General features: G+C 44.6%; 1 protein-coding gene across 1 annotated transcript in view; it reads left to right on the top strand.

The window, feature by feature from the left end:
* The window catches only part of LOC147121895 (WD repeat-containing protein 47-like), a 66,997-nt gene that overhangs the window by 34,202 nt on the left and 18,852 nt on the right, over positions 1-13,943 (top strand). Inside the window, exons 10-11 of the mRNA XM_085982420.1 lie at positions 252-421; positions 11,966-12,136. Coding sequence (XP_085838546.1) covers positions 252-421; positions 11,966-12,136 — 341 coding nt within the window. The remainder of the gene's footprint in view (positions 1-251; positions 422-11,965; positions 12,137-13,943) is intronic.

The following is a 13,943-nucleotide window of genomic DNA, read 5'->3' as shown; positions in this document are numbered from 1 at the left end:
GCGTCGGTAGCGTGATGACGTCCTAGCCCTGCAACGAGGCTGAGACCCTCAGTCCTCATGGAGAGTGAATAAAGTAACACGTGTTTTGCCTTTGCCTGTTGATTTCTAGCGACTCCAACAATAGTGTAAATGTGAAATAATCAGTACAAATAATTATTTTCCAACTTTGTGGGAAGGGAAGAATTGTACTGTTAGTATTTATCACTTGTTCAATATCTGCTTTTTCTTTTTCTTTCCCTACCCATTTTTAGTGCATACAGTTCACCTAAGCAACCTGTAGTAAAGTTTAAAAGGAACAAACACCATAAGGGATCAATCTACTGTGTGGCCTGGAGTCATTGTGGACAACTATTGGCTACTGGATCAAACGATAAATATGTGAAAGTGCTGCCATTTAGTGCAGAGACCTGCAATGCTACAGGTACAGTGGTGTTTAGTTTTACGTGATTGAAATGGTTCCTTATTATATTAGGGTGAAAAATGCTTTTAGCTGTCATTAAACCTTCTTGCCAACTAGAAAGATTTAACTTGATACTGAGGAGTTCATTGTCTGGTAACTGTGTTGAAAGTTAAGAGCCAGTGTTTTAATGGTATAGCATGATGGTGGTACAGAATTTGCATGAACCTGCAGCACCACAGAGTAGGAAAGTCATGAATTTAACTTCCCCCCTACTCTACTTAGTTCCCAAGTTAAGCCACGCTGTGAGGCTTCAGCATCTCTACAGAGGGGATGGAAAATTGTCTAGGAATGTTCTGCCTGGTAGTATGTTGTGCTTCTAGGAGGCTGTCTAAAGGAACATTGGTAGAAGTCTTGGAGCAGATTTACTATAGTCTATAGTGTGACAGCATAGACCCAAATCTAGGCAAGTCTTGGGTAAAAAGCTATAGAGATAAATTGCAAAAAAAATTACGTTGACAATAATTTATAATGTTGGTTTTGTCACATTTTCAAGATTGCAAGGGTTGCTAGAAAATGTAGTGTGTGTTTTAAGTCGAAACAGGAAAGTAATTTTGTATTGCATTGAGTTCTCTCTGCTTTTTTATATTGTAATGAAATCTGTTTGTCTTGATCCTGTATTCGTTTTGCACTCATGTATATTACCCTCCCCCACTGTGTATAGTTTCACTTCCTCTTTCCCGACTAACCTGGGAGGTTCCAGGTCTTGGCTCTTGGCTCCGCCCCTAACTTCTCTTACATAAAGATCCCAGGATCTGTATGACTCATTCCTGTGAACCAGTCGGCGTGTTGAGATGTTAGCTCTGATCTTAGTGATTAAAAGCCAACTTGTTTAAGTCTATAACTTCTAGTTTTGTGGTTATTGAAGGCCCATCAATTTTAATCACTAAAGAATACTAGGATGGATCGACTCCTAAAACCAGAGCGTCTGGACTTGGATCCATATTCTGCTGAAGCATCAAATCAATTTGGACACTGGCTCAAATGCTTCGAACTCTTCGCGGGGGCCTCATCCGCTAGCGAGGTAGATAAACTGAGTCTACTGACTACTCGCGTAAGTCATCGGATTTATTCGTTCATCCGGGACGCCACCTCTTACACGGAGGCCATCACTATCCTGAAGGCCCAATACCAGAGGCCGGTAAACGAAGTGTACGCCAGACATCTGCTGGCTACACGCAGGTAGCGCCCAGAGGAATCAATGGACGATTTCTTACAGGGCCTAAAGGACCTGGTCCGGGACTGTAACTGCAAGGCCGTGACGGCCAACGCGTACTCTGACGAATTGGTCCGCGATTCCTTCATCACAGGCCTCAAATCGAATTATATCCGGCAGAGACTGCTGGAGGAGGAGGTCCTGAACTTAAAAAAGGCAGTGGCCACTGCGCGATCGCTGGACGTGGCCCAGAGAAACTCTGACTCTTATTTTTCCGGCCATGCGGCCCTCACCGCCTCGTGCGCGCCGAGGGGGCCGCCATCTTGGAATCAGACATCTTCCCCATCCAGGTCTCAGACCAGCTCTACGCCGCCGGAGTCCCCACACAGAAGTTCACCCAGGAGTCCTACTACAGCGGCAATGTCTCGAGGCCCGAAATGCTACTTCTGCGGCCAGGCCAAGCACCCCAGACAACGATGCCCAGCGAAGGACGCTACATGCTTCAAATGTAAGAAAAAGGGGCATTTTAGCCAAGTCTGCAGGGGGAATCAGATTTCCAACTCCGTCACCGCCTCGTGCGTGTTGTGCGGGCCGCCATCTTGGGATCCGCCATCTTTTCCCGACTCAACGGCCGCCCAGGGCCCAACAGTGGCTTCGATCACGGTGGATCAATCCAGGCCACACCCGTTGACAAAATCCATGATGGACATACAGGTAAATGGAAATTTAACGAAATGTTTAATTGACTGTGGGAGTACCGAGAGTTTTATCCACCCTAGCCTGGTACGGCGGCACTCATTAATGGTAACCCCTACACGGAGCAGAATTGCTATGGCTGCTAAGCCCCACACTTCGGACATTTTGGGCTACAGTGTGGTAACACTGACTGTAAAAGGCACGGACTACAAGGATTTTAAACTCCTCGTGATGCCAGAACACTCTGTTAATGTAATCTTGGCCCTGGACTTCCAGTGCCACCACGAAAGTGTCACGCTAGCATATGGCGGGTCCCAGCCGCCACTCACAGTCTGTGACCTATCGACCTTAAAAATCAGCCCGCCCTCTTTATTCGCTAATCTCGCTCCGAACTGTAGGCCCATAGCGACCAAAAGTAGACGGTACAGTCTGGAAGACAGACACTTTATCAAGACGGAAGTGGACAGACTCCTGCGGGAAGGCATTATTGAATGCAGTACCAGCCCGTGGCGTGCCCAAGTAGTCATAGTTAAAAATAGCGAAAAGAAACGGATGGTAATTGACTACAGCCAGACTGTTAATATTTATACCCAGCTGGATGCTTACCCTTTACCCCGCATATCAGAAATGGTCAACCAGATTGCGCAATACCGAGTCTTCTCGACTATCGACCTCAAATCCGCGTATCACCAGCTCCCCATTAGAATGGAGGACCGCCCATACACCGCCTTCGAGGCGAACGGGCGCCTCTACCATTTTCTCAGAGTGCCCTTCGGGGTAACAAATGTGGTCTCGGTCTTCCAACGTGAGATGGACCGCATGGTTGACGAGAATAAACTACAAGTTACCTACCCCTATCTGGACAATGTCACTATCTGCGGGCACAACCAGCAAGACCACGATCTAAATCTTGCGAGATTTTTAAAAACTGCCCTAAAGCTGAATCTAACCTACAACGAAGACAAATGTGTCTTCAACACAACCCGTCTCTGTATCTTCGGCTGTGTGGTGGAAGATGGGGTAATTGGACCGGACCCTGACCGATTACGCCCCCTAAAGGAACTGCCCCTGCCACACAATCCCAAAGCTTTAAAAAGGTGCCTGGGATTTTTTTCGTATTCTGCCCAATGGGTGCCCAATTACTCTGATAAGGCCCGACCCCTCATTAAATCGACGTCCTTCCCACTATCAGCTGAAGCTCGGGAGGCTTTCACCAGTATTAAACAGGACATTGAAAGGGCTGCAGTGTGTGCAGTGGACGAATGCATTCCCTTTCAAGTCGAAAGCGATGCGTCAGACTTTGCCTTAGCTGCAACCCTCAATCAGGCTGGGAGACCTGTGGCCGCCTTCTCCCGAACCCTTCAGGGACCTGAAATCAGGCACTCTTCTGTCGAGAAGGAGGCACAGGCTATAGTGGAGGCAGTGCGGCACTGGAGACACTACCTAGCCGGCAAACGTTTCACCCTGCTCACCGACCAGCGGTTGGTGGCTTTCATGTTTAATAACAAACAAAGGGGGAAAATCAAGAATGACAAAATACTCAGGTGGAGGATCGAACTATCCACGTTCGACTATGATATTATGTACAGGCCGGGAGCCCTTAATGAACCCCCAAGACGCCCTATCGCGGGGAATGTGTGCCAGCATTCATACGGACAAATTACAGGGTCTCCACAACGACCTCTGTCACCCAGGGGTCACCCAACTATACCATTTTATAAAGTCCCGCAATCTGCCCCACTCCATCGAGGAGGTCAGGGCAATGACCAGAGCCTGCCGCATCTGTGCGGAATGCAAGCCTCGTTTCTACAGGCCTGACCGTGCACACCTTATCAAAGCCACACGGCCATTCGAGCGCCTAAGTCTGGACTTCAAGGGACCCCTTCCCTCTGCCGACCGTAACGTATACTTCCTCAATATCATTGATGAATATTCCCGCTTCCCCTTCGCCATTCCCTGCCCAGACATGACCAGTGCCACGGTCATCAGGTGTCTCTGTAATCTATTCTGCATGTTTGGCATGCCGAACTACATACACAGCGATAGGGGGACATCATTCATGAGTGACAAGCTGCGCCAGTTCTTGCTCTCGAAGGGGATAGCCACTAGCAGAACCACTAGCTACAACCCCCGGGGTAATGGGCAAGTGGAAAGGGAGAATGCTACTGTTTGGAAGGCTGTCATGTTAGCCTTAAAGTCAAAAGGCCTTCCGACCTCCCGCTGGCAGGAAGTCCTCCCAGACGTGCTCCACTCCATAAGGTCTCTGTTATGTACTGCCACTAACGCTACCCCTCACGAAAAGATGTTCGTTTTCCCCCGGAAATCCACCTCGGGCATATCTCTACCCGCGTGGCTGACGTCTCCGGGGACAGTACTATTGCGGAAGCACGTGAGAGGCCATAAAACGGACCCCCTTGTGGAAAAGGTACAGCTCCTCCATGCAAACCCTCAGTACGCCTATATCGAATACTCTGACGGGCGAGAGGACACTGTTTCCATAAAAGACCTCGCTCCCTCGGGGAGCGGAGAGAACGATGGGAGACTACCCGATGAAGACCTACACTATAAAGAGACAGGACGCCCAGAGGTATCAATACCCAACTTTAACCTGGAGGACACTGCAGATAACCTGGAAGACACTGCGGAGGCCCGGACAGTGGAAGAACCAGAATCCACTCCCCTAGAGGCACCCCAACCGGTTTTGCGCCGATCACTGAGAACCGCAAAACCTCCTGACAGACTCACTTATACCAACTTTTAAGAAACATCACCCCGATGGACTAAATCTATAGAAGGGGTGAATGTAATGAAATCTGTTTGTCTTGATCCTGTATTCGTTTTGCACTCAAGTATATTACCCTCCCCCACTGTGTATAGTTTCACTTCCTCTTTCCCGACTAACCTGGGAGGTTCCAGGTCTTGGCTCTTGGCTCCGCCCCTGACTTCTCTTACATAAAGATCCCAGGATCTGTATGACTCATTCCTGTGAACCAGTCGACATGTTGAGATGTTAGCTCTGATCTTAGTAATTAAAAGCCAACTTGTTTAAGTCTATAACTTCTAGTTTTGTGGTTATTGAAGGCCCATCATATATACTACGGATAATGCTTTAGAAGAAACATATTAGGAAAAAGAGAGTTTTTTTTGGCCTCCGCTCTAAGACCAAATTAATGCTAATATCAGTCACCTGTAGAAAATACCTATTGAAACAAAATGTACTTTATGATACAAGCCAAATGTGGGGTAACTGAAATATACAAAAATGTTTAGGATCCTACCAAAGAAGTAAAGAATTTACAATTATATAGCACCTTTCATCATCTCAGGATGCCCCAAAGCACTTTTCAGCCACTGAAGTACTTTTTTTAAAGTTACTGTTGTAATGCAGGAAACACAGCAGCCAATTTGCGCACATCAAGGTCCCACAAACAACAATGAGATAATGACCAGACGATCTTTTTACATAAGAACATAAGAAATAGGAGCAGGAGTAGGCCATACGGCCCCTCGGGCCTGCTCCGCCATTCAATAAGATCATGGCTGATCTGAATCTAGACTCACGTCCACTTCCCTGCCCTCTCCCCGTAACCCCTAATTCCCTTATCTGCTAGGAAAATGTCTATCTCCATTTTAAATTTATTTAATGTTGCAGCCTCCACAGCTCTCTGGGGAAGCAAATTCCATAGATTTACTACCCTCTGAGTGAAGAAGTTTCTCCTCATCTCAGTTTTGAAAGGGCAGCCCCTTATTCTAAGATTATGCCCCCTAGTTCTAGTCTCACCCATCAGTGGAAACATCCTCACCGCATCCACCCGATCAAGCCCCCCTCACAATCTTATATGTTTCGATAAGATCACCTCTCATTCTTCTGAACTCCAATGAGTAGAGTCCCAACCTACTCAACCTTTCCTCATACGTCAACCCCCTCATCTCTGGAATCAACCGAGTGAACCTTCTCTGAACCGCCTCGAGAGCAAGTATATCTTTTCTTAAATATGGAAACCAAAACTGCACGCAGTATTCCAGGTGTGGCCTCACCAATACCCTGTATAACTGCAGCAAGACTTCCCTGTTTTTATACTCCATCCCCCTTACAATAAAAGCCAAGATTCCATTGGCCTTCCTGATCACCTGCTGCACCTGCATACTAACTTTTTGTGTTTTATGCACCAGGACCCCCAGATCCCTTTGTACTGTAGCACTTTGCAGTTTCTCTCCATTTAGATAATAACTTGCTCTTTGATTTTTTTCTGCCAAAGTGCATAACCTCACACTGCCCAACGCATTACCGGCACCCGGCTACCGACCATAGAGCATATATATCAGAAACGCTGCCTACGGAGGGCACGGTCCATCATCAAAGACCCTACCCACCCCAGCCACAGTCTGTTCGCCCTCCTACCATCTGGAAGACGCTACAGATGCATTCGCACCCGTACGACCAGATTTAGGAACAGCTTCTTTCCCAGGGCTGTCATCCTACTGAACTCCACAAATAAACACTAAAGCCTGCACATCTGCCAATGCACTTTATTATGGTCATATTTATGCTAATATACTGCAAGCCAAATGTATAAATGTATGTTGAATGTTTAAGTGTCCTAATCCAAATTGTACACTCTTGGGAGCCGCAAGCCTACATTTCGTTGTACTGCACTTGTGCACTAACAATGACAGTAAAATTTGATTTGATTTGATTATATTGCATCTGCCAAATCTCTGCCCACTCACTTAGCCTGTCTATGTCCTTTTGCAGGTTTTTTATGTCCTCCTCACTCACTGCTTTCCCTCCCATCTTTGTATTGTCGGCAAACTTGGATATGTTGCACTCGGTCCCTTCCTCCAAATCGTTAATATAGATTGTAAAGAGTTGGGGTCCAAGCACTGACCCCTGCGGAACACCACTAGTTACTGATTGCCAGCCCGAGAACGAACCATTTATCCCAACTCTTTGTTTTCTGTTAGATAGCCAATCTTCCACCCATGCCAGTATATTACCCCCAATCCTGTGATTTTTTATCTTGATCAGTAATCTTTTGTGTGGAACCTTGTCAAATGCCTTTTGGAAGTCCAAATACACTACATCCACTGGTTCCCCTTTATCCACCCTGTATGTTACATCCTCAAAGAATCCGAGCAAATTTGTCAAACATGACTTCCCCTTCGTAAAACCATGCTGACTCTGTCCTATTAAATTATGTTTATCCAAATGCTCTGTTACTGTTTCCTTAATAATGGACTCCAACATTTTGCCAACCACAGATGTTAGGCTAACTGGTCTATAGTTTCCAGCTTTTTGTCTACTTCCCTTCTTAAATAAGGGTGTTACATTAGCAGTTTTCCAATCTGCCGGGACCTTTCCTGAGTCCAGGGAGTTCTGGAAAATGATCACCAATGCATCCACAATCCCTACCGCTACTTCTCTCGACCCTAGGGTGTAGGCCATCAGGTCCGGGGGATTTATCCGCCTTAAGTCCCATTATTTTACTGAGTACCATCTCCTTAGTGATTTTAATCGTGTTTAGCTCCTCCCCCCCCCCCCCCCCCCATTGCCCCCTGTTTGTCCAGTGTTGGGATATTTTTAGTGTCCTCTACTGTAAAGACTGATACAAAATATTTGTTCAGCGTCTTTGCCATCTCCATGTTCCCCACCACTAGTTTCCTGGTCCCATCCTCTAAGGGACCAACGTTCACTTTAGCCACCCTTTTTCTTTTTATATAGCTGTAGAAACTCTTGCTATCTGTTTTTATATTTTTTGCTAGTTTTCTTTCATAATCTATCTTCCCTTTCTTAATTAATCTTTTAGTTATTGTTTGCTGGCTTTTAAATGCTTCCCAATCTTCTATCCTCCCACTAGATTTGGCTACTTTATATGCCCTTGTTTTCAGTTGAATTCTATCCTTTATTACTTTACTAAGCCACGGATGGCTGTCTTTTCTTTACTCCCCTTTTTCCTCAGTGGAATATATTTATCTTGAAAGATGTGAAATATCTCCTTGAATGTAGACCACTGCTCTTGTACCGTCTTACACTTTAATCTGTTTTCCCAGTCCACTTTAGTCAATTCTACTCTCATACCTTCATAGTCTCCTTTATTTAAGCTTAGTACGCTGGTTTGAGATCCAACTCTCTCACCCTCAAACTGAATTTGAAGTTCAACCATATTATGGTCACTCATTCCAAGAGGATCCTTTACTAGGACATTTTTTATTAATCCTGTCTCATTACACAGGACCAGATCTAAGATTGCCTGCCCCCTGGTTGGTTCAGTTACATACTGCTCAAGGAACCCGTCCCTAATACACTCTATGAACTCTTCCTCAATGCTGCCATGCCCAATTTGATTAGTCCAGTCAATATGAAAGTTAAAATCCCCCATGATTATAGCTGTTCCCTTATTACAAGCCCCAACTATTTCCTGATTTATACTCCGACCAACAGAGTTGCAACTGTTAGGAGGCCTATAGACTACGCCCACTAGTGACTTTTTCCCCTTATTATTCCTTATCTCCACCCAAACTATTTCACTATCCTTTGACCCAATCTCATTTCTGACTATTGCAGTGATTCCATCCTTGATTAACATAGCAACCCCACCTCCCTTTCCTTCCTGTCTGTCCTTCCTAATTGTCAAATACCCTTGTATGTTTAGTTCCCAGTCATGATTATCTTGCAGCCATGTTTCCGTAATGGCCACCAGATCATACCCATGTGTAGTTTTTCAGTGATGTCGGTTGAGGGATAAATATTGGCCAGGACACCGGGGAGAACTCCCTGCTGTTCTTTGAATGGTGTCATGGGATCTTGTACATCCACCTGAGAGGGCAGACAGGGCCTCGGTTTAACGTCTCCTTGGAAAGACGGCACCTCTGACAGTGCGGCACTCCCTCAGTACTGCACTGAAGTGTCAGCCTAGATTATGTGCTTGCGTCTCTGGGGTGGTACTTGAACCCACAACCTTCTGACTCGGAGGCGAGAGTGCTACCACTGACCCAAGGCTGACGCCTTATGGTCTCAAACAAGAGCAGTTCTGTCACTTGTGAATTATTTAGTCAGTTTATTGTCAAATTTTGATTTCAAAAGCTCTAAAGCTTGAGTAGGGTAGATTTTCTGGCTGGTAGGATGCTGGTGTGGAATGGTGATCAAGACTAGGAAATCTGCTGGAGATCCACTTTGAAAGAACCCACCCAAATCACACAGCAATTAATCTTCCAGCTGGCCTAAAATGAATTTCATTTATGGAAATTGAATTCAAATGAGTAAGCATGCAATTCTACAGTTTTCTTACATAGAACACTGTGCTCAGCTCACCTCGCCCATATAAAATGGTTCACAGAATCACAGAAACCCCACAGTGCAGATAGAGGCCATTTCGGCCCATCGAGCCTGCACCGACACATATCCCACCCTATCCCTGTAACCCCACGTATTTAATCCCCCTAACACTAAGGGTCAATTTATCATAGCCAATCAACCTAACCCGCACATCTTTGGACTGTGGGAGGAATCCGGAGCACCCGGAGAAAACCCACGCAAACACGGGGAGAATGTGCGAAAACCCACGCAAACACGGGGAGAATGTGCAAACTCCACACAGACAGTCGCCCGAGGCCGGATTTGAACCCGGGTCTCTGGTGCTGTGAGGCAACAGTGCTAACCACTATGCCACCGTGCTACCTGATGAAGGTAGGCATGTTCTGGGCTTTGAGGATATTAGTTAAAACTAGAACTGCAGGATTTTTTAATAGCTGGACCTCTGTTGGATTTTTGTTTGAGATATTGATTAAATCAACAATCCGTACAGTATATGGGAATTCATGTGTGTATTTCTCAAGTTTTGTGAAGGCAGAAGAGGGTGAAAAGCGAGTTGTGAGGCAGATTTGCTCTCACTTAAATATGCAGACATATGTATGACCTAGGACACCTAGCAGGACATACCTAAGGACAGCTGCCTTTGCGCTTTGCTTCACCAGGAAGGCAATGATGGAGTTATGCCATCTTTTGGAATCTGTCCTGCAGATAAGCTCTCTTAATAGAAGGAAGGTCACCAAAGTCCTGAATATTATGCCTCCAGCTCATTCATAACTACCACAGGGGACATCACCAAAATCAGTAAATCTAAAGTACAGATATCTCAATAACCTCTTGGATTTTAGGGAATACTGTGATGTGGAAAAATTGCAGTACTCTCAGTCCTGCTGCTGGTTTTCCATAACAAAAAATTATTAGGGTGCTTGACCTGCCAAACAACAAATCGTGCCCTGGGTTCTTTTATGTCCATCTGAGAGAGTAGACAGGGCCTCGGATAATGTCTCGTCAAAAGATGGCATCTCCAACAATGCAGCACTCCATCTGTACTGCATTGAAATGTCAGCCGAGATGATGTGCTCATGTCTCTGGAGTGGAGCTTCAACTCATGGGAATTGTGCCACACCTTTGTCATCAGCATTTCTTTTGCCCTCCATGTTGGCCACGTCCCTTTAAATGGCAGCTGTAATCCTTTAAGAGCTGCAGCTGTGTCACGCTTCCTGCCCTCCCCATTGAGGGAATTCCCAGCAAGGTGTATTCCAGGCCAAATCTAATTTTTCATACATAATTGGATTGACCATGGAAGAATACCTGGATTGGCCATTTGTGAGAGTGCAACATTTGCAATACAGTGCTCCTGCAGTCGAAATGCTAATACCAGAAAATTTACAATTGTTTTCTCTAATGAGCTAATGTAGTCCACGCTAGTCAAAATAAGCAGAGGATGGGAAGAAGAATGGTCACATAATGGGATGATGCAGCGTGCACCTGGACACGTCATGAAGGTTTCTTCAGTATTCTATGGGAATTATACCGTATGTGGGAGATAATTTATTAAAAATGTTCTATTCTGTTCGTGTTTTCCAAAATCTGCAGTTTGTTTCATTTCATTATTTTTATTGACGTTTTGGTTGCCGGTTGAGAATTAGTAAGTTTTAAAGGCATCAGATGAATCAAATATGGTGTAAAATTTTAATTGTTGGGTACATCAGAGAGGATAGAAAACTGAAGATGTTTAATCATTTAGAGAAATATAAAATTGTTTGTAGAAAGGCACAGCAAACCTTTCATATTCCCATGAGGATGTTTGGAAAAGTAAGTTGATGTGAGAACTTGGACATTTCTTGTAACAGTTCATTTTTTTTCAAGGTTTCACCTTGATCGTGTTAATTCACCTTCAGCTTGATAAATGAAGTAGTATATACCACAGATTTATTACAATGCCAGTGCAGTTGCATAATGGAGTTGGCAAATCGTAGCCATAGTTCAGCACTGCAGAGGTTCTGATATACTACCCAAAATTAACTCCACTTGCTGCCAGTTTAATTCTTTTCTCAAAACTAGATAATACAACTTAATTAAATGGAATACTCTTGTTACTAACTGGGAGGTTATTCTAGCAGTACATACTAGTAGTATTTCTGCATTTGGTAAAGACTATTGAACCTGCATTATGCATGATTGAAAATATATTGAACAACATCCATGTGTTGCAAAATGTTCTACTGATTAATGAGATTTACTTGTCTGAAAAATTAAGAGTAACCTGCAAGAGCAATAAGTTAAATTATTGTGGTTGGTTGCTAGAGGGGGTAAAAATCTAAATAACTAACATGTTTTTTCACAGGTCCTGATTTGGAGTTCAGCATGCATGATGGTACAATCCGGGATCTTGCTTTCATGGAGGGCCCAGAAAGTGGAGGGGCGATCTTAATCAGCGCTGGAGCTGGAGACTGTAATATTTACACTACAGACTGTCAGCGAGGCCAGGGGTTACATGCACTCAGTGGGCATACTGGTACGAAATACATTGAAAAAATCTCAAGCTTGATGTTGCCTTCATAACTAGAAACAATGGATGTACAGAATATAATAACTATTGTTATGGAAGAAGTGGCATGTTCTTGGTAACCAGATGAAACATGCGGTTTAATCAATATGGTTTGTCTAGGTTGCTATCCAGAATTCAGTACCATTGGTGTGTGAGAGATTTATTTTTCATCCTTTTAAAATAGGTTTTTTTAAGCCTTAAAATGTAATTTTAATAATCTACGACAGTACAGCAACTAAGTGGTTAATTTTCTCAAAATACACACAAGCTCAGAGTGAGGTGTGAAGGAGAATAAACAAGTTTAGAAGTGGTGATCTGTCACCTGTATTTTAGAATTTTTTTTTAGCAAAAAGCTCTGATAAAAGTGCAGATAGGTTGCAATTATGAAATAACAACAGAAAACATTGGAAAAACTCAGCAGGCCAGGGCAGCATCCGTGGAGAGAGAAACGGAGTTAACGTTTCAGGTCGAAGACCCTTCGTCAGAACTGGAACATAAGAACATAAGAAATAGGAGCAGGAGTAGGCCAATCGGCCCCTCGAGCCTGCTCCGCCATTCAATAAGATCATGGCTGATCTGATCCTAACCGCCAATCCGCTATCACAGAACCATCGCCTGAATCTAACAGAATTAGACACACGAAATAGGAGCAGGATAAGGCTACACGGCCCCTGGGCCCGCTCCGCTACCCACAGGGCCATGACCGATCCGAACCTAGACTCATGTCCAAATTCCTGCCCGCTCCCCGTAACCCTTAATTCCCTTTACTTCTAGGAAACTGTCTATTTCTGTTTTAAATTTATGTAATGATGTAGCTTCTACAGCTTTTTGGGGCAGCATATTCCATGGACCTACCACCCTCTGAGTGAAGTAGTTCCTCCTCATCTCAGTTTTGAAAGAGCAGCCCCTTATCCTAAGACTATGCCCCCTAGTTCTAGTTTCACCCATCATCGGGAACATCTTCCCCGCATCCACCCGATCCAACCCCTTCACAATCTTATATGTTTCAATAAGATCGCCTCTCATTCTTCTGAACTCCAATGAGTAGAGTCCCAATCTACTCGACCTCTCCTCATATGTCCAGCCCCTCATCCCCGGGATTAACCGAGTGAACCTTCTTTGTACTGACTCGAGAGCAAGTATGTCCTTAAGTATGGACACCAAAACTGTACACAGTATTCCAGGTGCGGTCTCACCAATACCTTGTACAACTGAAGCAATACCTCCCTATTTTTATATTCTATCCCCCTAGCAATGAAAGCCAACATTCCATTGGCCTACTTAATCACTTGCTGCACCTGCATACTAACCTTTTGAGTTTCGTGCACCAGGACCCCCAGATCCCTTTGTACTTCAGTACTTTCCAGTTTCTTGCCATTAAGATAATAACTTGCTCTACGATTTGTCCTGCCAAAGTGCATAACCTCACACTTTCCAGTATTGTATTCCATCTGCCCAATCTCTGCCCACTTACTTAGCCTGTCAATGTCCCCTTGCAGGTTTTTTATGTCCTCCTCACTCACTACTTTCCCTCCCATCTTAGTATCATCTGCAAACTTTGATATGTTACACTCGATCCCCTCCTCCAAATCATTAATATAGATTGTAAAGAGTTGGGGACCCAGCACTGACCCCTACGGAACACCACTAGTTACTGATTGCCAGTCTGAGAATGAACCATTTATCCCAACTCTCTGCCTTCTGTTAGATAGCCAATCGTCTATCCATGCCAGAATATTACCCCCAATCCCGTGATTTTTTATCTTAAGCAATA

This window comes from Somniosus microcephalus, chromosome 3 (genome assembly GCF_052327205.1).
Source record: "Somniosus microcephalus isolate GS21.2 chromosome 3, FLI_Smic_1.0, whole genome shotgun sequence".
Classification (NCBI taxonomy): Eukaryota; Metazoa; Chordata; class Chondrichthyes; order Squaliformes; family Somniosidae; genus Somniosus; species Somniosus microcephalus.
The sequence above is the reverse complement of the archived record's forward strand: the minus strand, read 5'-3'. Positions and strand labels throughout refer to the sequence as shown.